The sequence below is a fragment of the Poecilia latipinna genome, unplaced genomic scaffold (assembly GCF_001443285.1).
Source record: "Poecilia latipinna isolate Pla-1442-1.1 unplaced genomic scaffold, P_latipinna-1.0 Scaffold405, whole genome shotgun sequence".
NCBI lineage: Eukaryota > Metazoa > Chordata > Actinopteri > Cyprinodontiformes > Poeciliidae > Poecilia > Poecilia latipinna.
This window is the reverse complement of record NW_015113021.1, coordinates 311,180-338,553: the sequence shown is the minus strand read 5'-3', so window position 1 is coordinate 338,553 and position 27,374 is coordinate 311,180. Positions and strand designations below refer to the sequence as shown.

Below are 27,374 nucleotides of genomic sequence, written 5' to 3'. Positions count from 1 at the left end.
TTTTTTTCAAATTAGGGAGCAAAAAGGGGCAGTGTTTTTGGAAATCACATGAAGTATTTCCTGCTCTCAATGCATTTATATTTGCTTAACATCCAAAAAATACAAACTATGAAGCCTCCACTTATTTAACTCGGAAAGCAAAAAAACAAAACAAAAAAAAAACATGAAAGACTCCTCAAGCCCCAGATAGAGCTGATTTTCTGGATCCAATGCACAGATTCTGTTGCCTGGAGACTCCTACAGAAACAGCAGCTCACGATTAAACACATATATTTCTTGGTGTGTGACATTCGGTTTATTCTTGTCTCTACCAAACACTTGCATGCTCAATATATAAAAGGAATGTGTTGAGTATCTTTTTTTTTTTGTTTTCTTCTTCTGGCATGGCACAACTAGGAGACAAAATCAGCTTCTTCCTCTGCACATTATAGCTCAAAGACACATTTACAGTTTGCGAATCAACAACGTGGTCTCACATCACAGACATGTAGAAAGACACACATAGAAACACGCACACACTTACAGTTCACATATAATACACAGAGACACTTCTAACAATGGGTTCTTCTTTCTATATATTTTTCTTGCGTATACATAAAGTATACAAGATAGTGATGAAGATTTACAAACAGAAACATTCTGTCTAATTTTATAACAGAAAACAAACATCAGACAGCTTCAATGTTGAAATATACTGTTTTTTTTTTAAATCATTTTAAGTAATTATTGCAGTCTAAACAATATGGCTTTGTCTAGTGAAAAGTCCTATCTGAGCTAGAAAATGATTAAAATAAAGGAACAGGTTTTACAGTGTGCAGCGTCATCATCAGTCCTATTAATCTCTAAATTTATTTACATTGGAACAATGTATTAATCACACACGCTGCATAACTAACCACTGACTCGCCATCAGGTTGTTTAGGAATGACCGACATGCTTTGTTTTTACCCAAGAACGTCCATATATTCAAGTACTTTCACTAGCGATTGTTGCTGAATCACAGTACATCTACTCAAATACGACGTGACGAATCACTATAGTTTTTTATTTGTTTTTCTTTAGTTGAACTAAAAGATGCAGGAAAGTGAAGTACTATCAGCTCTTCAGGCAGTGAGATGCAACAGGTCACACACCCGTTTCCTCTCCGGTTTGGCCTAAACTTTTGTTTTCTACGCAGTACGGCAGAGTTTTCCACCAGCAAGCAAACTGGTGGCGACGAAAGAAACAGAGAGATCTCACCAGGATTTCTTTGGTCTTGATGTCGATGAGCTTCACTTGAGGTGAACATCGAAAAATAACAATCTTGGTTGCACTGAAATAAATTTTTGCAGCACGTTAACAAAATAAAAGAAACAGTACTCTCAATCATTGCCTGATAAGTAATATCCATTAAATTATAATAATGACAAGACAAAATTAAATATGAGTTTGTGATCTAAATGAGCAAATACTTATCAACCATCGATGATAGGAGTAAGGAGATACTCCAAGCGTTTCAGGGTTGAGTTGTTTGATTGTCTAAGTGAATGAGACTGCTAACTTTGTTTATATGTTTTTTTTCCCATTTGTTTACACAAACAAAAATAAAATTATTCAAAGGTTTATGGAAGATCTGCTTGAATATAAAATTTTCTAGTTTTCAGCCTGCTTAAAATTTTTTTTTTTACTTGATGGCAGTCTAATAAGCTGTTGGCAATTTATTTGTAAAACAAAACGGTCTCTTAAAGGATTTTCTGAACACCTCTGTGTGAAAAATAGTGCTATTTTAACACAAAATAGATCATTCCAAAAACTGTTTTTTTTTAACAACTACATTGACTCACAAATTAATCCCTCACTTACGACTTCCTCTGTAAGAGGAGATGATATGAAGGCACATGTCCTAAAAACGTTTCTAATGTAGCAAATGTCATTGAAAGACCTTCTTTAGGCTTGTAAAAGTAGAAAACGCCCACTATGGTGACTCAAGCTTGCTGGAAAACGTGGTGGCAGTGCTCTTTGAAAACGCGTGCACTGTGGAATGTTGTTCTTCATTAAAGGAATGTGACAAACGCTTCAATCTAAATTAACACACAATAAAAGTAAGAAAAGGATAGAACATGCACTACCTGGCAGATGAAAGGATAATGCAGGAAAAAGAAATTCAAATAATGAAATCTTTGAAGAGTAGAAAAGAAAGAAGTAAAAGGTCTCTACAAAGGCAGTGTGCAGCCTCTAAAAGTTTGAGAAACCTCTGCCCCCTCCCAGATCCTTTTTGCTCCTGACGAATTTTGAAACTCAAACATCTACAATCAAAGCCATTTGACATATAATCTTGACCCAAAGTCCCCGACACAAAGATCCCTGCTTCCCCGTTGCCCTGCAGCCTGGCCTCAGGCCTGAACGGACCCTAAATTTAGGGTTCGTTTGATTCGCTTTGTGTTTCTGTTTTACTTCTTGAACATGTCCTGCAGAGGTCCGGGAAGGTACTTAAGGACAGTGTCGAGGATGCTCTCCTCATCCTCTTCGTCGTCTCCGCAGCCTCTCGGGATCGCCTTCTTCGGGCGTGTCAGTGATCCCTCACATGCCTGCTCCATGGCTGCTTTCTCCTCCGCCTCCTTTTCCTCCTTCTTTTTCAAGCCGTACTGGCAGGCAGAAAAACAGGCGGTGGGAAGAGGAAGACAGAGGGAATTAATCCTAACTCTATTTAAGTCTTTTTGTTCACCTTGTAGCTTGTGCAAGAGAATTAAATTATATTTGATTTTCTCTTTTGGAATTACATTACAATAATTTACAAAAGATTGGTTGGAAATTACAAAAAAAAGAGAAGCTCATTCAAGAAAAGCATAGATCACACTTCTAAGTTACGGAGAATAATCTGATGATTTTCTTTTATTTAAACAAGCAAATATGTCATTGTTAATTAAACCTTAAGAAACACATTTTTGCAGGGTGACACAGCTGCTTGACATGAAGGTGACAAGAGAGTTTAATAAAAAGGACAATTTCTAATGGACAAAAGCGCAATACACACACATTTTCTTATTTCAAGAGGAAACCATTTCAAGCAAAAATGCTTAGGATTGAGTTTTTATACTCTCTTGATTGGCTGGCATCAAACATGACTGAAATTATAACATTTTTTGACATATTTAACTTTAAATAAGTCCTATGAGTCCAAATAATTTCCAAAATAATTGATCTAAATTCAATTTCCGAAGCTGAAAACTTTGAAGAGTCTCAAAGAAAAGAGTCTGTCAAAGAAGTGGATTCTCTAAAGATATCAGGAGAAAGTAAGGAGCTGAATTTTTGTCAGATGCAACACAACTTCAGGTTGAAATGGTAATGTTTTGAACCCACGTGATCAATATCAGAAATAACAACCCATCTCAAGCGTGCTCTGACAATCCCTTAATGAGGTCATTATCACAGACAGAAGCTCAAACATCCCACAATGCCTGAAATACATCTTTTGCATCAATAATCAGTTGAGCAGGGGAAAAGGACGACTTGAAAAATAGCCCAATTTGATTGCTGTAGCGTATAAAAAGATTTCACCTCTATAAAGCATCAAAAACAGCTTTGTTGTAGCTCTTGTGGCACCTCCAATAATATAAATAAGAAGCTGGTCTTCTGTAGCTTGGAATGCTGGAAGTATTTTTGGCTGTAAGCGGCGTTGATCAGAGTGAGGTATTTTCGATCAAATGAGCTAAAGCCTGAAGCTCTTCCACTTGGTCATAAAAGTGGAACGCTGCAACAAAGATGAAGAAAATGAGGCTAAAACAAAGCCTTTCAGGAAATAAGCTGTCCCAGATCAGAGGAGAATGTTCTCGTTTCTGTTCATCGTCACTGCATGTTTTGTTGTCAGGACTGGACTAGCCAAATACTGACCACAGTGAGATACTGCAAGAAAGTCTGCTTAGAAGGGAGAATATTCACATCATTTAAATTCGTCACTCTGGATAGAGATGGTCAAACTTAATATCTCATAATAATTTATAAATATTTACCTTGTCCCTGATGGTCTGTCGTACTTTTTCCCTCTCTGCCTCCATTCGGGCATGTTTGGCCTTTCTCTCCTCCTCCTGTTGCCTCAGCGCCTCCTGTCGCTCCTCTTCTTTCTTCGCTGCATCCGGATCCTTCTCTTCCTCCCCACCGAGCATCTTACCCATGTCCTTGGTGGCCCCTGGACCGAGGTCAGGCAAACATATGTGGTTAACGAGGATCCCAACAATCAAACAAACACGAACTCAGATTGTGTAAATGACAGTTTTTCTGAGATTAAACTGCATTTAAAACAGAAAGTTGCCACATTTTATATTTCAAACTCAGCATTTCTTGAGGATTATGTTGTGACTGGATGAACTGCAGATCCTTAAGATGTCTCATAAACAAGACAGACGAAGAGGAGCCAGCTGGACGATTTTCAGAGAACGAACGAGGCCAGGGACGACACATTCTTCCGTCCGGTGTCGGCCATCTGTCCCACCTACCTGTGTGTAAACATTCTGGGTCCACACTGATCATGAATTACAAGTTTCAAGTTCTGCTTCATGTTATGTAGCCAATGTATTAAAAAGTCAGCTTTTTTTTTTTTACATGGAGTTGTTGATTATTCACACAAATAGTGACAGTGATTGGTAAAAAGCAAAGCAAAAAAGGTTTGACTCTCAAAGATTTTCCTTCAAAAAATAAATTCACCATAATCTAAAGCCTGGAAATGATGACAAACCTTGAAATTATTAGATATTGGAAAGCTCTTCCAAAAGTTTATGATTTGTGCCAGTTTATATCAGTGGTTCAGGCTGACCATACACTGGGTTAAATTTCCTTGAGAGAGATGCCTTGGGATTATTTCATGTTAGGCTTTTCTCTGTATCTTAAAACCAGATAATTTCTTCGTTTTTTAGAAAAGATGTTCCCCAGACATCAAAGCAACATATCAATAATGCTGTTGTTACCTCAGTCCGATCAATAGTAAATACAGGACCACCTGAGAGTGTATGAATTATGGATTGTCCAGCAGAGAGAAAACTTCATCTGAGTATTGATCTGCCTCTCGGGCGCTGGTGTAAGGACGGCCTGGCTGGTGGCCTGCTTTTCTGAGAAACCCCTTTGTTAGACCAGAACCTGAAAACAGATTCTGTGTGTTTGACAGCTGAGATTGTTCATTTGAAGAAAAGCAAGAACAGAGTCGAGAAACACCAGAGGGAAATCTGTTTTCTGCAATGAATCTTGTGGTAATGCTGCGTGCCAACTGGAAACCGAATGTTTTTTAGGTCATGTTATGTACTCTAATGTATGTTTTCCATTTCTTATATTGTTTTGCTCTTGTTTATCATGATCTTGTGATGCTGGAGATTATACTGAAAGCATGAACCGAACCACCTTCACACAGGACGATGACATCGTCACACTCTCAAGGTAGCAGGAAATTTGGAAAACCTATTTGTGTGAAGGCAACCAGGACACCACTATGCTTTTAGTACTCACTAAAAAATAGACATTAACAGGTGGGAGATTTTGTACTTAAAACAATTAACAGTTCACCCTTTAGTCGGGGCGTGAGGTGCCCAAAAGAGCAGAAAGGGAAAAACTATTTTTTGTAAAAAATAATATGGCAGCTGATCCGTACAGCAACGTATTTAAGAGTGAAACGTGAGGCCATCACAAACTGAGTCATCAACAGGACAATGACCTGAAACAATGGCGCCTCCAGAATATTTTCATAGGAGTGGGAAGATGAGGCCAGTGGAGATGTGTTGGGCTTTACATTTACGTCTCATTTGTTTGTTTGAACTGAAAAAAAAAAAAAAAGTCAGTGGGGTAGCAAGTAATTGGGGGGCATCCAGAGGGGCTCAACTGACCCAAAACAAATCAGCAAATCATAAACACAACGACTAAAAAATAAAAATATCCACATGTTGCAATGGTCCAGCCAAATCCCAAAATTTCCAAGCTGTTGAATCGTGGGGTATGAGATGACGAATGAACATGATCTTAAGTCCCGGCATTAGTCGGTATTTTTACTCTTTCTGAAACCCGTCGTAGCGCTTTAAATCAGAACTGGAAGTTTTGGGACGTTGTATTGTGTAGTGGAAGAAATACAGAAGGTATAGTCCTTGATGCATCAGTTCTGGGTTCAATCTCCAACCTTCAGATCTTTGCTGCGTCTCTTCCTTCCCGCCCATTTCCTGTCAGGTAATAAAAACCACTAGTGTCAAAAAAAAAAAAAAACAACCTTCTTTAAAAAAAAGAATGAACTTGGGGTTATTTATGTCTATGAAACAGTGACATACTAAAACTGGGGCCTAATAAGGCACAGCAGAAGAAGCAGAACAATCTGGAGCAAACTGTTCCTTGAAGCCGTCAAACGTGACTTGAAACACACCCTCTGGGGTGAGTGAGCTGGAGGGAGGCAGGTCCTGTCGCTCAGCAGCAGGCCCATGCAGAGGCCCTAATGGCCCTGCAGCGCGGTGTGTTTGCAGCAAACCTGAGGTTGACAAATTAGCACTCAGCTGGTGGGAGAAACCGGGCAGTGAAATGTTCCAGTGGACTCACTGGGGAGTCGGGTTAAGGTCAGGCTGCCTGATGTGGGTGCTTCAATGTGTTAAAACACTCAAATAAGTGCAGGCATGTTTGCAAACACCTTTGTGTCAAGGATGTAATTCTTTGATTTCCTTCATTTTCCATAAAATTAAACCTCAGCATTTTTTAAAATAAAAACAACAAAATTTAATTTAAATGAAGCTACCTTAGAATTCAAAAAGAGAGAAACATTAAAGGTAAAATCTCAGAGTCTACAGAGTACAGAATAAACTAGATTAAAGAGCCTGCCAAAATGTTTCTATAACAACTTAAACAAATAACTGGCCATGTATTATCAGTAGTTTTTCCCCAGTGTTAGCAAAATATCTTATTAGGTTTATGGGGTGACTATTGTTTTTATTAAAAGGCAAGTTGCTTTGGATCTCCATTTTTCCCTTGAGAAATGAAAAACAACAACAACAACAACCACCTTGTCTGTGTTTTACAAAGTTTTACCAAAATATTTATTTGAGACACAAAAGCATAGATGGATGATATCTGCATTGTAAATTGGCATTATGCTAAAATCTGATATTTGTCTGTTAATGTGAAGTCATGATTAAAAACTGCACCTCTTTTACCTGCTATTAGATGTTATAAGCAGTCTTCTGAATCTAATCGAATCTCAAACAAATAGTAATGTAAATACACACAAGGTGTCCTGATGGCCTCTCTAAAGAGGAAAGAAGATGCATGAAGGTAATTGCAGGTGAGAATGTTACACCTTGTATATGTACATTTATGGAAAGGTAAAAAAAAAAAAAAGAATAATGTTCCTTCCACTTCACATTTTAACACCATTTAGCTACGACAAAGAGGTGCAAACAAAGTTGGAAAGTATGAGGGGTGAAAGAAGAAAGTTAAAGTGGGATAGATGAGGCGTGCACCGCTGACTCCTCCTCCAGCCTGTCAGATGGATTGCAGTGCTGCAGGGGTGGAAGGGTTTGAAAAATTGAGCTAATTTAAATAATGGATCACCTCTACCTCCAAATTACACCCACATAAGTCACAAGAGAGGCTAAAATCCTGCACCATACATCAGCCGGCATGATCCTGTTTGTTTTGTAGCACTAACACCTGCTTGATCCTCACATAGAAACCTAACACATCCATACCAAAGTGCTACTGAGCAGCACAAACTGTCTGGATCTTAGAGCCTTTGATTAAACTGCCTTTCAGCTGCAGGTTATCACTGAATCCTCGCTTGTTCATCTTTCTCACACCTGCACAGGAAATGAAACAGAAGGCTGGACGCTGTCGGGTCCGAACGGCCTAACACTGGTCCTACAGTTATTATCTCCTCCTTATCTTTCAGTTCAGCTTCTTTATGAGAAAAGACAAGGACGTCACAGGTTTGATTTTCTGATAAAGGAAGGAAAGACAGGATGTTTGAGTCTGAAACAGAACTGACAGCAGAATGAACACTGAAGATGTCACTTTCAACCCTTCATGTGAATTATTATCACAATTCAATACATCAATATCTCTTCATCTTGAACAAAGCAAAAACTCTTTCTTTAGATAAACTTAACACAAATATAAAATGCAATAAAGTCAAACAAGGGCCAGGAGATGATTTCTTTACCTCAGCCTGATCAGTGAAGTCATTTGGGTTGACATGAACCTTCTTTGACTAAACCTGAGGCTCTCCAACACAGTCTAAAGTGAACTGCAGAAAAGCAACTTAAGTTCTCCTTCAAATAGTGCTGGCTTCTGATTTTATATACCAATACAGTCCAGTCGAGTGTCAGGGAAATAAGAACTGTCTAGTTCAAAGAGAAAGGGTCAACCACACTCTACAGATTCTCTGTGGGTGGTAAATTATGACCTTTCAACTTGAGATTGATGGTTGGATGAGAGCCAATTAAAATGCAAAGAATGAAGAAGGTAGTGTGTGGTTCTGCTGCATGAAGGGACTGGGTCAGAACCAAGGAGAAGTTCATATCCAATGTGAAAAGGAAGAACCAATAGAAAGACAAAGTGACATGGCTAATAGGAGGATGTGAGAATCAAATGACGGGAGGTTGAAGAGTATTACGGACTTGCTGTCTATGATTAAAATGTTAAAGTTCAGGCTTCAGCTAACAAGGGGAAGATGAGTTCATAAAAAACTTTGCTGGTTCATTGCACATCAGGAGACTTCTTTCCTTTTTCAGCCTAAACACACAACACATTTTCTCTCAAGCAACAGCTTTGTTGTTACACATCTTCAGGTGTTGAATGAGAAATGTTACACCACAGCAGCAATGTGTCCAATTTTCTGCTTAAAATCTATTCATTTCTCTTTTACCTTTCATGAACATAGTAAACATAGCTAAATTAGGTTTCTATTCTCTTTTATTATTTTAGTGTCATAATGTCCATCAAATAGATTCGTTTTATTTGTATTCGTAAATGTCACATTAAAGGTGGAGAAAATATTAAAAGTGATCGCAGGCTGCCATCAAAATCAGTGAAACTTCTGAATCTTAACATCAGCTACATTAGCTCCATCAGTGGTTGCACGGCTGAAAAGTGGAAAACAGATGAGTAAAAGTCAAAAGAGGAAGAATTAAGAGAACAAACGTTGAGTAAAGAGAGACGCGAAATAGCATTCAGATTAATGGATTGCAGTAAAGGAGGAGGAGAAAGGGAAAAGCTGAGGGACGGCAGGGCATGAGTGGTGAGGATAAATTAACGGGAGACGGGCCGAAGGAGGGAGACGAAGGGCAAGCTGAGCTGTAAAGGAATAAATCTCATTTCATTGTGGCTTGGTGGTCATTGAACTGATGAAAGTAGATGAGGGGAATGATTTAAAGAGGCATGACCTCTGGGCCTGGAGGCCCTTGACTTACAAGAAGATTCACATTGACATCTTTATGTTGTTTTCAGTGAATGAGAAGAGACGTGGAGGCCAACGGGTTTGAAGCAGAACAAGATTACGATTGTGGGACCATAAAAGAAAAACCACAGCCAGGAAAGACTTTTATGTTGTTGATCATGTTTCATAAAGGTTATTGAGTCAAACAGTCCATATTTCAAGACTGGTTCTTGTCAGCAGATCCATTCTGATTTTTTTGGTCTTATGAAAACATAAACACAGAGAAGACCTCACCTTTGTTTCAGGGCTGGACGAATCTGAATTATTTTTGCACAGTCTGTCACTAGTTGTTCTGTACTTCAGGCTTGTTGGTTTGGAGTCTGTTCCAATGTGTAACTTTTTTAAAAGTTTGTCAGTCTGTTTTTGTGCACTTTTAGGTTTTTCAGGTTAGGGTTTCTCCCTGGCAGGTGCCCTACATTCATCTGATCATCCTCACCTTTTTCACTCCATTGTCACTTGTTCCAGTATATGGGCTTTTTCTTTCACTCACCTGGATTCCCCCATTGTCTCTGTTTTTTGTTTTCTCTAAACCTTTAATACTAGGATTCTGAATGTCTTGTCCAGTATAACAAGGATTCAGGACAGCGTCAAGATACTGGTAGAAACAACATCTTCCTTGAAATTTTTCTGTGCCAACTTTCTCTTTGAAGGTGGGACGTTTTTAATTTGGATAATTAGATGAATAGCAAAATTATTAGCAATGTGGCATGCTCCCTACTGATAAATACAGAAACAAAAACAATGATCACATGATTTTTATTAAATAAGCACTAAACATCATTACTGTAAAGTTTACTTTACAATGGAATCTGCAGGAGATTTTCTGGATCTTTGACAATTACTTCCTAACTAAAAATGTTTAGAGCATTGAAACTGTAGTCACATACTCACCACCCAATGCTTGCTTCATTACAAAATCCATGGTTCCTTCTGCTTGGTAGAATAGTTTTTCCTCAAAGTCAAAGAACACCAAGCATGTAACCACCAAGCCTGAAGCTATCTCGTTGGTCCAGTCGCCTTTACTTTTCTCTTCTTCTGTTGTAATGTCAAACAACTTTCTGCAAGGCAAGAAAAAAAAATCAAAGAACATCATGAAGTCATATAGCTTCAATTTACACACATTACATAAGCTTTAAACACTGACGTCTTTGCCACTGTGAGGGAAATGTACAAGTCGTGGACAGATAATGAGATCTTTATTACACTCATTCCCTCTGTGGCAGGAATCCCATTCTGGGAAGAGAGTGGATCAATACTGAGGCCTCTTTCTGTACTTGAATCCAAACACATCAGTCATCACATTCTGCCAAACCAAAATAAATATTTCATGGAAAGTTAATGCTATGATTACTTCATTCATCTGAACCACCCAATTTGTAAGAAAACCCCCCATTGCAAATCCAGTCAGGTCTCATATAAAGACATGTAAAATAAAAATGCAACCTGGACAATAAAGTTCTACACCTGCTAATCAACAGCCACATTTTTGAGTTGAATACAAATCATGACTTGTTTAAACTTGCAGTCTCAAAAGAAAAACAAAACACAGGAACAAAATGTAGAGCTAGAAATATTACTACTTGAGTAGAAAAGATAAATGATTTGTATCTATGTAGAAGATAGCTTACTTTGTTCAATGAAAACATTGTTTTTTTGAGCTGCAGAATACAGTGCTGTGAATAATTATGAATGCTCCTTAAAGCTTAGTTTGTTGGGATTTTTGTGACATGTTAACACAAAGTACCACATAATTGTGAAGTGGAACAAATAAATACACATGTGTATTCAGTCCCTTTAACTCCGATACTCAAAAAAATAATTTATCTGTCTAAACACAGTTGTCCAGTAAAGAACGCCGAGGTTTCTTGAACATACACACAGATTTAAGTAGACTACAGAGTACACAGGTCAGGTGTTTCTTTTTTTTTTTTTTTTTATAATATCCCAAGTTAAAACCATAATGTGAAATTGGCTTGCTTTTGAGCACAGTTAGTAAAATTATTTCACATGGTTTCTAATCCCTTTGACTATGGCATTTGAGCAATTACAACCAAAACATGTTCCCGTATATGCACTTAATGTTGTCCTGTTAAATACTGGCTCTCCTCCACCACTGTCAGCCAGGATGAAATCCTCCAACTTTATAACACTTAGTGAACCAGAACAGCATTCTATTTTAAATTGGAGCTCCCCTGATTTTCCCTTCGGCGACTGCCCATTGTCATTATGCTACACCAATGTTTGCCAGTGCTGAATGGAACAGGGCTGAAATGATATGGGACAGCAGATTGGGCCGCTTATTCTGGGAGGTAACAGGGGAGATGTGGCAGAGCGGGACAACAATCCATTTTTAACTGTGTCTAATTCTCCAGGGCTACAAGCGCCTGATTTCAATTGGCATGAACATGGATCTTCTGTCTGGACAGAAAATGTTAGCATTGCATATAGGCTGATACCAGATCATGCGTCTTCCTTCGTATTGATTTTTTCCCCAATAGATTTTCTGTGGGACTTATATCAGGGCTTTGACATGACCAACACAAAACATTTCCTTTGTTGTCCTTAAACCACTTTGTAACCAATTTGGCTGTCTGATTTAAGTCATTGATCAGTAGGATGACATATTTGTGCCCAAGATCTCCTGAGATGCTGCTTCAGTATTTCCACTTCATGTTAAGGTGCACCAGTCCCTCCTGCAGCTAAACATCATAACAAAATGATATTAGTCTTTTGTTTCCCTCTGATTAATGTTATTCTCACCTTCTCAGAGTCTGTTGGTTTTGTTCTTGGGTTGACTTACACATTTCACACATCACTTTGATAGCTGGGCATCAAAAGGAAAACTTTAGTTTGATGTAATAATGAAATAAGAGAGAAATGTGTCTTTTAATCTGGCTACAGCCATATGTTACAGAACGTCCCGTGTATAATATAAATACCAGATGTTCCTGTAGGAAATTACGGCAAAAATAAACAAATAAAATAATAAAAGGAAATAATTTCCCCTTGTTACATTTAGAGATGTATGGATTTTTTCCATCTGTTCCTTCCCACCAGCAGCAAACTGGCTTTTATCTTCTGCATTAACGACATGGTCTGTGTGGTGATTGTGGTCTGGCAAAAGAGCAGTTCTCTTATCTTTGCAGAGACAGACTCCAGGACTCAGTAATAGAATAAAGGAAAGACGCGGCTCTTGGACAACAGCATCGGCAAGGAAAGGACTCACAGTCCTCATGTTTGGCATACCATAATTTTTGACTATTCGGATCTAAAAAACTAATCTAAGGGAAATATTCCTGGATTTAGTAAATCTGCAACATTTCAGTTGTAGAAAACACAATAGAAGAAAAAAAAACAACAATATAAAAAAAAAACAATATAATATTTGCTCTCCATAACAATTCATAGGAAATTATCATAGGAAACGCTTCTACCTGCCTCCAGGAAGACTCCTCAGACTCAGGAGAAATGAATTCGTTATGTAAGAGCCTTATCAGTAGGCGGATAGCTTTGGACCGGAAGCTCAACAGCATATTGAAGTTTTTGGTTCTGGTGATAGTGGAAGAGCTTTGAAATCTTACATAACCCTGCGTATTCACAGAGAACCAAATATATAGTATACAATTAGTGATGACAGTGCCTGAGGGTAAGCCTCCCTCGCCTCATCTTCCAAAACCATTTCCCTCCATCACTCTTTGGTCTTCTTCTTAATTTTCTTTATCATTATTTTATAATCCAGGCGCTGGCAGCAGTGCATGACGTGGGATAATGTTATCAGGGCCAGGCAGGGTGGCTCACTGATCCGACCCATTTAATTGGAAGTTGTTTCCTAGTTTACCGGCTGAAGACTGGGATAGGAATGGCACCATGAATACGTTAGCAGCGCATGTACATGACAGCTGAACAAGAGGAGATGAGAGAAGAAAAGAAAAGACGGAAAACAAAACAAAACAAAAATATATACACATTTCTTATAGCAGTGATGGTTTCTCTGCTGGTTTTAGAATCAGATATGTAGGGAAGGATCACATAATTTTCCTACAGATTTTTATTTCGTTCCACCAGATAAAATTATTTAACACTTTGTCTCAGTTGGCTGTGCAGCCCGTACATTGTTGAAATGTAAACAAAGCCCCCTTTAATTTGTTTGTATACAAAGATTAGATGTTAAGGTATAAGTAAAGACTTAGTCAATACATTTCCAAAGTCTACTAAAGTGCTGATAGCATAAATTTCAGTGATGTATCCTAATTACATTTATTGTAGCTGAAACAGTGTCAGTCTTGGTTTTTTGGTCTTTATGAAGGTCAAAGTGAAGCTTCAACCACCAGACATCGAAACAGAACTCATCTGCACATCAACTACCAGTAAATATCTGCTGTCTCTCAAGTTTAAGGGACATGAAAAGAATGAAACTCATTTGTAGAGTGCCTGGGATAGAAGCCTGGCAGGTAGCCTGTCATCCTGTGTTGACACAAAACTGACAACCAGACCAAGAAGGGAAGAGGAGAGAAGGAGCAGACATAGTTAATTCTACTTTCCAATCTAATAAAAAAAAAATAAAAATCCTTTCAAACGGCAACAAAGTGAAGCTTCCAATTTTTTTTGCCAAAAAAATCATGAAAGAAACTTGGCTGTTGCAAAAATGTGTTCTGTTTTTGTTTCATTTAATACTGTACAGCCATTTAAAAGATTGTATTTGTTGCATTGACTGTTGTTAGTAAATACATAAAATTACAGCATTGATCCTTCTTCTGCATAACTTCTGTAGTCCTCCATATCACAGTGGATGTGCATCTGGGGAGCTAACACTCTTCTGGGGAGTATGCCAACCAAATTCTCAAAGTTTGTTATAAACCAGTCCCTCATCATGCTGAAAATATTCTCCTGGATTGTTGGAAGAAATTGTTCTTGGAGGATATTTTTATTGCATCTTTTTTTCATGGCAGTGGTTTTGGGATAAATCTGAGGGATTCTCCTGTAGATGAAAAAGAGGATTCATCACACAAACTAACTTTTTGAACTTCCTGCTAAACGTCAGTGTGTCCCTGACATGTTTTGTAGAACAGTTTTTGCTGTCCTTCTTGCTCAAAAGTCCTCACTATACATTTATATGGATTTGCATGCACCCGCTGTTGAGCAAGCTCTGCACTGGTGGCAACCTGATTCTTTTGTACATTCTTCAGAATGCATTTTAACATTCCTTCTTGGTTAAAATCACCTCCTTTATACAAACTGTAGGCTGTGACAACACAATAAATATGTGTATCTCTGAAATGAAAAACTTCTGTTCGTTTTACAAAATAATTCATTTACAATGCAAAAGTCACCAAAGGCTGCAGACGAATGTTGCAGACACTGGTGGATAAATTAATGATGACCTGCTAACGATGTGCCACGCTCTCAGATCTGCCAACGAGCAATCTCACCACTCAAAAACATTATTAATTCATACGACTTCCTGCCAACAAATTATTCCCTCAGCACAAGCTGGCAGGAAAAAAAAGAGGCTGCTCCACTGACTTTGACTTCATTTTTTCTTTTGGCCTGGGTTAATGTTGACGGATTTTCAGAGTTAGAAAACTAATTTTAGCTTACATATTTCAGACTTTAATGAAACCTAACAAGACGTTTGTGTGGCTCTGCATTTGTACAACAGCATCACAGATGAACTATGATCCTTCACAATCTATTTCCGTGCAGGATCTGATTGAATTTTTAATGCTGGCAGCCTATTTGATCTGCCTGGAATGTGACGCTGCCTGAACATTACAGTAATGGATGGAAACCAGCTTAAATTTAGAATCTTTTATTCTTCGTAACTACCATTTTTAACCACTCATTTTATTACACTCACAGTGTAACCACGCTTTGCAGCAGCGTTGGATGAAACTGTACGCTAGACTTGACAAGGACCCATGGATGTTCACGTAGAAAGACACCTCGACTGCGAATGCAAAGATAGTGACTAAATTCATGCGAATTTTCCCAGCTCTTATTGCCCTCTTGAAATGAAAGCATTCTTTATTTTGAGAAGATGTAGTCACATGCTGAAAACCCTTTTGACCTAATCATCATAAAACTCTCTTAAGTGACAGATAACAAGTATCATGTCTGATAGTATCATGCTTTGGTGTGTCCCTGGCTGTATGTCAGATTTCCACATAATGCCATTAGAATATGCTTGTCTTTAATTTTCACATAAATGATGTGATCTAAACCAAATTGGATATAATTTCCATTCATCCTGTCCCAAATGTATGTCCAGGTAAAAAAAAAAAAAGAAATTAAAAATTGGTCGCAGAAAATTCACAAACAGTGCCTGAACCACCTGAAGCACCATCACCCATAGAAAGCAGAGATGTGATGTGGTTTTAACAGTTTTGTAGGACAGTGAAAGATAACTTGATAATTTCTTCAAACAATTAAGAGAAAATGAGTTCAGTCAAAATAAAATATCTGCATGAACAAGTGTGTAAGCAGTAGATTAAAATGGCTTTTCAGCTCAATTAGCCCTTAGCTATCACATGATTTAATACCAGAGGAAAATTGGCACCCAACCTAGGTCAGTTTATTTAATTTATTTATGTTTTACTGCATGAATCATGAACACTATCTAAAGCCAATAAAATACAGAGCAAAACAGACAATAAAAAATGGCCAAACAACTGGGCAGAGACATATAAACATGTTCAAGTGGATAATAGGCAAAATACTAATTTACTTATGAATAGAAATGAATAAAATGATGTGGCACAAACAGAGGGGTTTACAACTGGAACTGTAATTTGCATGAAACTCACAGAAGCTACAAAAGGCTAACAAAAAACCAAAACAACGACAGTCACCGAAAAGCCAACTGGTGATGGAGTGGAACTAAACAGCTGGTGACATTTTCTGAGTGAATCCATTCAGCATGAAGACAAAAGAACCTGAAAAGACAAAAGATCATGTAACACTGCCGACACGTTCGCCTTTGACAGAAGCAGAAGCTGTTCGTTTGTTGACATTTAATCATCTGCTGATATTTCCCCACCAGCTCTCATCAAAAATGTCACTCATTTGCTACTCCATCACCACTTCTTAGTTTTTTTTTTTATCTGCTAACCTGCAAAACTCTCAAATTTAAAAGTAAAGGTGAGGATATTTCTCTTGTAAGAGTTTCAGATATAATGGACACAAAGCCAATGATAAAAGTTCTTGATCTCTTAGCTTTCTGCTTCCACTGTTTCTTATCTTAGCAAGTCATTAAATTCATCACCCTACTCCATTTCATTAATGACTGGTAATCTAGCGGACCAGAAGACAGATAGGGTTTATTTTTAGTCTATAAAAAGCCACTGTGTAATTTAAATTCCAACCCAATAGCCTTCTGAATATCTTTGATGAGTGACTTGTGTTAATTTTTATTTTCAAGTTAATATCTAAAGTACTTCAATTTTAAAAAGGAAAGTATTGGTTCTTTATTTTGTTTAAGTTATCTTATTTTAGAAAAAAAAAATCTAAATATCTTTTATAAATTCAAGCATCTCACTTTAGAAAAGTAAAAAAAAATGTTCTGTAAAACTAAAATGCTGCCAGATATGTCTGTGGTTAAAAAAAATAAAATGGACCAATCTTCAAAAAAATTTGATTAAAGTTCACACGATTAAAGATAAAAACATACATATCAGCTTTCATAAAGCGATACTAGCAATCCCCATGGCTCATGGGAAATAGGTTTAAAAAATAGCACGAGGTTTGGGGCTTGATGATGATGTTTGGAAATGGAGGCATTTCTTTGTCTACTTTTGATAAAGTCCAAGTATCTGCAGACCTCTCTGTCTCCTCTCTTCAGGAGGATGGATCAAGGAGGGGCAGGAAGGAGGATATACATCACCAGTGAGGCATTCACTCATTTGTCTTGCAGTCATGTGACTGAAGAATGAGAAAGACCAAGAGGGAGAAAAAGAGAGACAGAAGAGATAAATTAAAAGAGAAATTAGGGCAAAGGATGCAAGTGAGATAATGGGAAAGAAAAAAGCATGGAGTGGATGAAAATGTCAGGAAGACTAAGGGACAAAACTCAGGGTAAGAGAGGAAAATTATAAGGCAAAGCAGCGAAGGCACTCCAGTGCTAAATGAATCAGATTAAAGCATAAAGCTGCCAGAGGCAGAGCAAAGAGCAATTAGAGCAAAGAGAAAATAGTCAAAAACATATTGGAAAGCCCCTATTTTTGCCAGCAAATATGAAAAACGCTCAGTCATGAAAGGCTGCTTGCTTTTATTTTTTTTTAAATGCTTTAGCTGTAAAGTATAATCATTGCTGAAAATTATCTGATTGTAACCACATTCTGTTACTTAAATCAGGCCTCAAGTGCACAAAAATATCCAATATTTTCAAAGCCCAGTTGGAAAAGCTGGGCGAAAAACTAAGTACACTCTTGTTTGATTAAGTGATTGCTATCACAATGATTGCCTCTTTGAAAGCAAAACATCTAGCAGTTTGCAGCTCTGAATTATAGTTATTTGTTAAAACAACACCAAGATGGACCTCCCCTCACTGTCACCGAGTCAACCACGAGCTCTTTTGCACACCAACATATTCTAGTCTTAAATGTGAGCCCATGTTTTTGACAACTAAAGCTCAGATCAAACAGAACAATGATTACCAAAACTTCAGCAGAACGAGAACAGAATGGCTAAAAAGAGAAAATAATTAAGGTGTACCAATAACCCAGTCATAATTAAATATTAACCTCACTGAAATGCTGTAGTATAAATGTGAAAGAGAAAGGACAAAAACCGATAAATCTCAATGAACTGGAGTGAGAAAAGTGGATCTAAATTCCTCCAGAACAATATAGGAGACTGATGAAGTCATTCAGGAAAGTATTAGTGGGAGATAATGCTGCAAAAGGTTAATACAAGCTGTTTGATAATTGGATCTGCTTAGTTTTATCACAGATAGCATTTGCACTTCATGCTTGTTGAAATGCAATTGCTGCATAGAGTAGAGTACAATAGAATATAAAGAAAGACCTTAGAACCAAGCTATGTTTACCACTGACTGGAAAACAAAATGAATAAATAAATGTTAAAGAAAATAGACATTTTCTTGTAGTGTCTTTGTGGGACAGATGTCCTAAGAGAAACAATTTGGACACTTTTACACGCAGTTGGACGGTCTGCTCTCATGTGCAGGACAGATTTGGCTCAAACACAACGGGTAAAGTTACACAAACTGAGATTTAATTACAGAAAACTATCGTGTGTAAGTAAAACATGAAACCAGTCACATTATAGCATCTGGATTTCAAGAATAGCCAAAAGTCCCTTTGAGTTACTACAAATTTGTGATTCAAGTCGACTACAAGAATAATATCAAAGTCTTTTGTGATCTAACAGCTCAAAAATATAACTGTAAGTAAAAAATGTTACATACACCAAAATGACCTGGATTGAGGTTGGAAATAAAGTTAAATTTTTCAAAAGCGTCCCGAATGGGAATACAAGACATGATGTGAGGCATTCAGCGGCGACATTGTGATGTATTGGAGAAGAATATTGGCACCGTTTGTTTCTCGCCTTAGTTGTTTTTTTGTCCTTTTCTGTCGATAAGTGCTCACTTCGCTGCCCCTCCTCTTCACTCCATCAGGGTTAAGAGGAGTGTGGTAAGTGGCCAGAGGCATGCTGGGAGGGTGGGCGGCGAGGCTGTGTGGGCGGCGAGGTTTGTTACGCCTGCCAACTGCTCAAGTGCAGTGATGAATGCTGCTGGGAGATGGAGAGCCAAACATGCGAACAAAGCGGGAAACACTGGATTCTGCATTTATGTCACCCAGGATTATTCCAATTATGTCATGATTATTTAATTTGGTAACACAATCCAAATACTAATCTCTTAACCCCAGAGATACGATCCTGGGGGGTTTAATTTAGACTATTTCTTCCTTATAGTTTGGCTGTAGTATGACTTTCTCAGAAAGTAGCTTGAATTGTTGACTTTTTTGTTTTGGTTTAATTTTTTGTTATGCATGTATAAACGGTCTGGATTGGGATCTGATTTTTTTCCAGATTTGTATCAATCCAGAATTCACTTTCCAATATGAAAACAAAGCTCTCGGTCCTCTAGCTCACTCTGGTCATTCCCTGCAGCCTTGCCACCATTCAGCCTTGGCGTGACTGTCTGCTCTCCAGCAATCTGCCCCATTGCTATGAACCACTTCCACTTTCTGATCACTGGGTCGACAATAATCTTTGCCACAATAACACAAGCCTGTCGAAACTGTAAGAACATTCGATATCAATCCACCGTTTCTATTCTGTGATCCGTCTTCCCTTATTTAATCTCCTTCCATTTCAGACGCTGCCAAAATATTGTTCCTGTTTGGATCCTCCTGCACCCGTTAGTTACTTTGTTATGTCTTCATTTTCACAGTTTTAAGTCCAAGATTGATTCTGAATGTGGGTCAGAAAACTCCCTTCAAATATGACACAGGTAAATAACACCAATGAAATCACTATAATACATTTCCCAGAGCAGCAAACAATTTGATCACCAGGTAAGCCATGCTGGCACAGATTTTTCATGTCATACCTCTAATCATACGGCACCATTGATCTAATAATATGCATTTATGTTCTGGATGTTTGGAGTTGAAAGTGAAACTCACAGCTTTCTGATTAATTGAGCTTATAATGTTTGGTCGACTTCAGAAGATCAAAATGTCATTACCAGACGGTCAGTTAATGCTTAAAAATGAAAAAAAAAAAAAAGAATATAAGAAGTTGACTTCATGGCAAAAGTAACTCCAAATGCAGCAGAACAATAAATTTCACACCATTGATCCCAATGCACATCGTGACAGGATGGGAAAAACTGTGACTGCGGCTGAGCCAACTTGATCGGAAAAGAAACTTCTTATCAGACTATTATTGACTAAAGCCAAACCCAGCTCTCTACTTGCTTGACTGGCTTGCTAAAAGCATTGCTCTTTTGACCATTGCTGCACCCTGTGTTGATATGTTGTAAAAATATACATATGTATATAAGCTTCTTACATCTATGTGCCTTCTTTGACATTATTCTACATGATGTCGAACACTGTAGATGGGGAAACGAACCGTCTCATTTCCTATCACTGGCTGTCAGTGTGAGGAGCTCTGTGATAAACGCAGTGACAGCGCCATGTTGAACAGGCGACTCAAAGGAAATCCCTAACCTCACCACTTCACGCGGGACATGAAAAGGCTCTTCAAGGTGGCTTCCAGGTGAACCGACCTCAACCTCTTTAACTAGGCTTTGAAGACCGCTGTGCAGGTAATTAGCAGGGTTTTCTGGATGAAGAGATTCATTAAACGCCTGACTGAACAATAAACCTTGTGTGTTTTCTGAGGGGTGACACAACATGTTGAGCTCTGGTTGAAATGTGGGGGCGGAGCTTTGTCAGAGGACACCTGTGGACAAGAGTCTCATGGAAAATTATTGTTGGGGGGGAAAAAAGGATCTCATAACATAAAATGCTCTTTTATGTCCCTCACAAGTATATCATAACTACAGAAATTATAATAAGAAAGGGACAGTAATGATAGATAATAGACAAAAGTCAAGAATAAAATAAACCTGTGTGAAATAAAACCAGAGAAACCGATCAAAATCAAATTTACAAGTTGGCCGGGCTTTACTTTTGATCACTAGTTTTATCAAGATCGTAAATGCAGCAAGCAAAAAAAAAAAAAAAAAAGCCTCACAATGACTTATTCTTGTAAGAACACTACCTTGAAATCATTTTTATCCATTAACAAATATTCTATAATTGCTACAACATGTCTTTCAGGCGCTTTCTTCTTAGAATAATCTTCTCAGCAGAACCTGGCTTCCCTTTTTGTTTGTGTTTGTGCAATCAAACAAAAAGGGGAAGATTTTTCTCCTTCAAGCAGGACTTACAGACAGGAAATAAAATCAGCAGAGAAGTAAAAGCAGCAGAGCAGCCTGTCTCTGCCTCACAGGCTGCTCTGTCTCCTCCTAAGTCAACTACACCTTTGCTGTCTGAGTGACGCCAACTCGGAGATCCACAGCAACAGGTGCCAAAGGGTCATTACCGAGGCAACGGAGGCTCTTTGCATCAGCGATGGAGAGACAGGTGGAAAGAAGAAGAACTTGCACACTGCTGAGTTGAGCAGGAGAAAATGAACTGATGCAATCACACAACAAAGAGTTACTGGGAGAACATGTGATGTTTACACCAGGGCTGCATCTAAGCCTGTAAATCCCCCAAAAGTCTAAAAATATTTCTTTATTATTACAGTTTGAACATAAGTCTAAAAAAAAAAGTGCAAATGTTTTGTTGAAATGTGTCTCTTGAAGTAACAGAGATGCCAGGCTCCCAGGTTCCTCACCGGACATGCAGACCAGTATATGAGAAAAATTATGAGGGAGTTCAGTCATTCCAGCGGAAAATTGAAGAGGTCAAAATCATGTCGCGCAATTCCGAGCCGCGGCCCACCAAAAGCCCATTAACTGTCTGAGTGGTCATTAAGAAGCAATAAATGTCAAATATTTTACAGTGAGTCATCTAATGGGGAAACAAAGATGAAATCTAACACAGGTGCGAGACTCATAATCAGCCAGAGGAGCGTCAGTGACTCAGTTTTTCAGAATGACTCATCGATTTGGAGTCGAGACGTTTTATGAGCTGGTGAGGGAACCTGAGTAGGTGGGAGGAAACTGACAGGTGGACGGCGAGACAAACAGAGGAACAAAGATATGCAGAGACACAGACATACCTAACAGGAAGCCTGAGATATCTATGAGAATGATATCAAGAGAGCGCTGGCAGAGTTATGGTTTTCACGCTCAGATATGTCAATAAAGGACGGGCGGGTGGGTAAATCGACTAATTTTGAACACAAAAGAAAAACTTTGCATGTTTTGAGTCATCGTCCCTTCATCACAAGGGAAGACAAATAAAATGGCCAACAGGAAAAGCAATTGTCCAGTTCAGAGAAAAAGAAAAAGGTCGTCTCTTAAATGAAGTGCACCCTCAGACGTCCTGGTCCAACCTGAACTGGCTCATGGTGATCAGTAGAAATACAAAATTAAAAATGCATGACATATTAATTTTGGATAGTAATTAATATTCCACTATATATATATATATATATATATATATATATATATATATATATATATATATATATATATATATATATATATATATATATATCAAAATGCTCTTATTTTCAAGATTACTGTTGATGTATCTGTTGCTGCCTCTTGGCCAAATCCCCCTGATATCCTGGTAAAATAAAGGTTAAATAAAACAAAGTAATAATAAAAAAAATATATTTCTTTGTCTGTCCACCCATGTCAGGACCATTGTGTGTGCACTAAAGCCCAATAACCCACAAATGCAGGCTCTCAAGGCCACTCTAGAAAGGCGGTATCACCAAAAGCGACATGCGTTGACACACAAGCAGCCTCACCGGAGCAGCTTGTATTGAGGCTTTCACACTGAAAACGGCACCCTCTGAAACACATTCATTCACAGCAAAAGAGGCAGAAATTTTCAAAATAATGTGTGCAAAGCTGTCATGCTGTGAGCCGTGATGTGTATTTGTCTCGTGGTAAAAGCGACTAGAGCTACACCTGCTACTGACACCGAGAAAAAGAGCAACGACAAAGGAGAGAAAATTGTGATGACATTCTGATCTTGCATTGTGACTCTTGAGAAGGAGACAATTTTTCAGACACCAGATACTCTCTTCTCCACAGTTAGGGATATCCTCCAACTATTGGCTACACCAGTTTGTGTCAGAGCGTACAACTGTTAAAAATTCAGAAATGTCAACTTTTGACAACTCAAAGGTGCAGGCTCCACTGTGCTCTACTTTTGTTTTAAAAGATCATACATAAAGAAAAACCTCTCTAAACTCTCTTCCAGTTCACAATTGCACACAGGATGACAAGAAATATCTAATTTCGCATCTTGTGAGTGTAGCTTGTGTTTAAGGTCTGAGGATTTTGAATATTTTAGAACATTACAATGTGAGAGCAAAGAATCTATGCATTTAAACCAGACTAGGATGATAAAATCATTTTAAAGTAAAGGCTGGATAATATAACATCATTTAACCTTTCCACAATACTAATATTATAATAGACTGAAACATTTATTTTTTGTTTCCAATAACTCAGCCTGCATGGAGTCTCACTGACACATACGTCAGCGCCCCATCTAATGAAGATCACAGAGAGTGTTACATAGTATAAAATCAACAGAAATTAAAAGTTATTTCCCTAAACATTTGGCATCTCTTCACAAAACTTGCAATATTTGACAAGCCTTACCTAATCATGTCGTAAATTGCACATTTTTCATTTTGGTTTTAATTTCTATTGTTCAGTTCCAATGACTGCTATTGCCAGAAATCAACTCAAAAAGTATTCAGAGTTCATTATGAAATATGTTACTGGAAAGATTGAGTCCAGCTACTGATCTGGCCCTAAATAAAAAATGCAGTTACTCCAGTGAGCTTTTGGGAAAATTAATCGCCCACTCCGTTCTTAGAAATGACTTTTTATCAAATGGTTCCTCATGAAATGCGTAGATTTTCTCCAACCCCACAGCTGGAGTTAGAGAGCACTGTATGTTGTATAAAGGGACTAACTTTTTTCACTTAGGTGTTTTCCATATTGAGTCTATTATTGCAGTAAATTGTAATGAGGCTCCCTATGTCTATGAGTTTTGTTTTTTGATGATATTTTAATTTAGTAAGATGTTCTCATATGTCATCATGCAGTCTCAATCTGGAAGTTGTAGGGTTTCCTCTCAGAAACAGTGAAAGAGCAGGATGTTAAATGCGGGCTGATGGCGGATCAGAACCGAGACGGCTCACATATGCGGAGGTCCGTGTTTGCATCAGATGGGAGCACGGAAGCCAACACACTGGGCAAACCTTTGTGCGCCGCTGTCACTCAAAACTCTCACTGCTAAGAAGAACAAAGCCATCGAAGCTGCAGCTTTATTCATTTGCTCAGCTCTGCCAGCATTTTTTTTTTGTCATGAGAACAGCACAGTGACGCCGATAATGAAAGCATATTCTCCTCAAAACACAGCAGACAGCTCAGAGATGGAAGCATACAATAGTTTGGTTGCCGATACACGCTATTTCAGCGATTAGATTAAAAAGATGCATGCTTCACTGATGAGTTATCATTCAAACCAGAGTCTAACTAATTGTTAAAAAAGACAAAAAAATAAATAAATAAAATAAAATAGAAAAGTCAGATGTTGCAAATTCAAACAATTCTGTAAAGTTTGTGTTTTCTTTAGAAGAGTACAGAGACTCAATGCACTGGTTGAGTACAAAAGATCTCAGGTTTCAGGATTAGCTCGAATTGCCAGATCAAATCCAACATTGAGACAAAATTATGAATCAACAAGAATGGATCAGTAAAATGTGCATTGTTTAACTGAAATAAAAAACACAATCCTTTGGAGAAACACTCATCTTAGTTCTTGTCAAGGTTTGCAGACAGAAAAACAAGGCAACTGCTGGCAGAGTGTCATGTTATATTGCTGATCTAGTTTATCTGAGCCAAAATGTTTTGTATTTCCTGATGCAGAATGGCCAAAGAGAAATAAATTGGCAAATTGAAACTCTCTGCTTTAACCCAGCAAACCTGCAGTGAGGAGTTTATCTAAAAAAATCCACTAAACCACATCTATACAAAAGATCGCATAATACATAAGTAATCATTGAGAACAAAAAATATAGACAATAGAAATGTATTACTAAATATTGCGGTTAACATTTGTTAGAACAACTTCAGTAGTGGCTTTTTACAAATGATAAACACAGTCTCCAGCCCAGCTAGGACTAAATCCACATAAAGAAAATGTGCAATGCTAATGTGGTGCTTTTATATCCTCTAAAATGAAAACAAATAAAAAAACTACTTGCTGCCGGAGAGAGATACAGATTTCAGCTAACTGTAAAAAAACGTTGGCTTGTTTTTCAGTCACATTCTTTCCTGCTCTGAGAAACCTCTTGAGGGCTTTAACAGTTTATCGAAGGTGTTACCAAAACATAACAGCGGGCAAGGGAAGCATCTGCTTAACAAGCCTTGAGCACAGTCAGTGTTACAAAGAGTCAAAATAAATCAAGAGCCAAGGTATTTAAGCCAGCTGTAGAGGATGTTTTATAGAAATGTATGTAGAAACATTCAGTTCAGATCAATACGTTATTTCTCAGTAAATATTTATTGTGCTTTCTTACAACCGTCAGAGTGGCTCGTTTATGGATTCATAAAAGTTATGCTTCTGTGGTGATAATTTGTTTTCTAAACTATAACAAGGAGTTTTAAGGACTTGAGGAAATGTTCTTGATAACCAAACCCGAGAAATGAAGAGCGAAACAAAATCCGTCTCTTTAATCCAAGTATGGGAGAAAACCAATTCAGCTTCAGTTTTTTCTGTTGGTTTGAGCTCTTTTCAATTCATTTTAGTTGTTTCCATGCGTACACAAAACAGTCAGTCTTATTCATTTTAGACTTTATTTAATAATCTCATCTGGTCACGTCTGGTTCAAGCAGCAGATCGGAGAGGCAGAGACAATTGTACAGAAACAAAGATGACAAGAATAGAGACAAAAAAAAAAAAACTGGGTTGAAAGAAAAATCTAACATTTTGATTAAATCAAGATCTTAAAATAAACAGTGCTCTATTCTTTAAATTTCATAACAGCTGTTTGTGTGGTGAAATTGAATTTATTGCTGTCTAGACAGAGAAATAAAAAAGAAATAAAAAAGTTGATTTATTTAGCTAAGCGGAGAAAAAAAAGATGAGACAGATGTAAGTAATTAAAGTAAATAAATGTCTGGTTTTTGTGTTATTTATATTTCTTCAGCGCTGCAGAGTGAGTTACTATGGCTCAGGTCTCTCCATGTGATTGGCTGTTTCTCACCCATTTCCACACACCTCCCATCAAACAGGATTTGTTGTAGATGCGCGTGCACAGTGGCACGCACACGCACCCATTGATTGCAAATCGTATTTCCGTGAAGCACCAAACAACACCGACCAGTGTGGCGGCCCCCTCTCAGCTCCGGGGCGAATTACATAAAGCTAATCAATGCTGTGGCTGCTATAAATAATTCAGACTCTCCATCATCCATCAGCAGCCGAGATGCTGGCTGCTGGTGAAGGCACTGCGGAGGACCCGAGCCGGCCTCCTGCCTCCTCCCCATCAATGGTTTTTTAGTGGAAAAACCGCCACCTCCTCCCTGTCTCATCACGTACTCTCTCATCCAGGCGGTATGGCGGCAGGTTCCGCCTTCACCTGGACGGAGGGAGAAGACGCAGGTGGGTGACGGAGGAGGGAGTATAATCATCCGCAGTTTGTGCAGAACTAACACAAACCCCGCGGTTTCGGAGAGCGCGCTGTTTCCTGGATTTTGCAGCTCGCCAAAGCCGCCTGAATACGCCTATCTGCACCGTCACACACCGACAACAGTGGCAATAATAATTTAGATAAAAACCTCACCTCCCTAAAACCATACGAGCTGCAACAGAGGAGCAGCTCATCAGAGAAATAAGCAAAACACCAAGCGACCCTCCCCGGAGCCCCTCCCAGGATATTTTCTCTGCGCACGGCGCGTTTGGTTTTACTGACCTGATGCGTCTGGAGAGGGCGAGGCGAAAGGGATCCCGGCGAGTCTGCAGCCAAACCTCCGTGTGATGCCCGTCCTATATCCCGTCTCTCTCTCCACCACCGCCACCACCAACACCCCCTCCTGCGCACTATTACCTCACAGCCTCCTCTCAGCTCCTCCAAGACGGGAGAGAGAGCATATGGCAGCTCGGTCTGAATGAGAAAACATTTTTGTTGTGTACATGCAGGTGCAGCTCAACGCACAATAATATAATCAAAAAGTTCATGTTTTTCAGTGATTCAATTTAAAAAC

At 38.4% G+C, this 27,374-nt stretch overlaps 1 protein-coding gene across 1 annotated transcript; it reads right to left on the bottom strand.

The window, feature by feature from the left end:
* Positions 1-27,211, bottom strand: cplx2b (complexin 2b). Its single transcript, XM_015037434.1, has 4 exons — positions 27,083-27,211; positions 10,319-10,485; positions 3,990-4,165; positions 1-2,624 (listed from the first exon to the last, which is right to left on the bottom strand). Exons 2-4 carry the CDS (start codon positions 10,347-10,349, stop codon positions 2,430-2,432), a joined length of 402 nt encoding a protein of 133 aa, XP_014892920.1. The 5' UTR covers positions 10,350-10,485; positions 27,083-27,211; the 3' UTR covers positions 1-2,429.
* Positions 27,212-27,374: the final 163 nt, after the last annotated feature.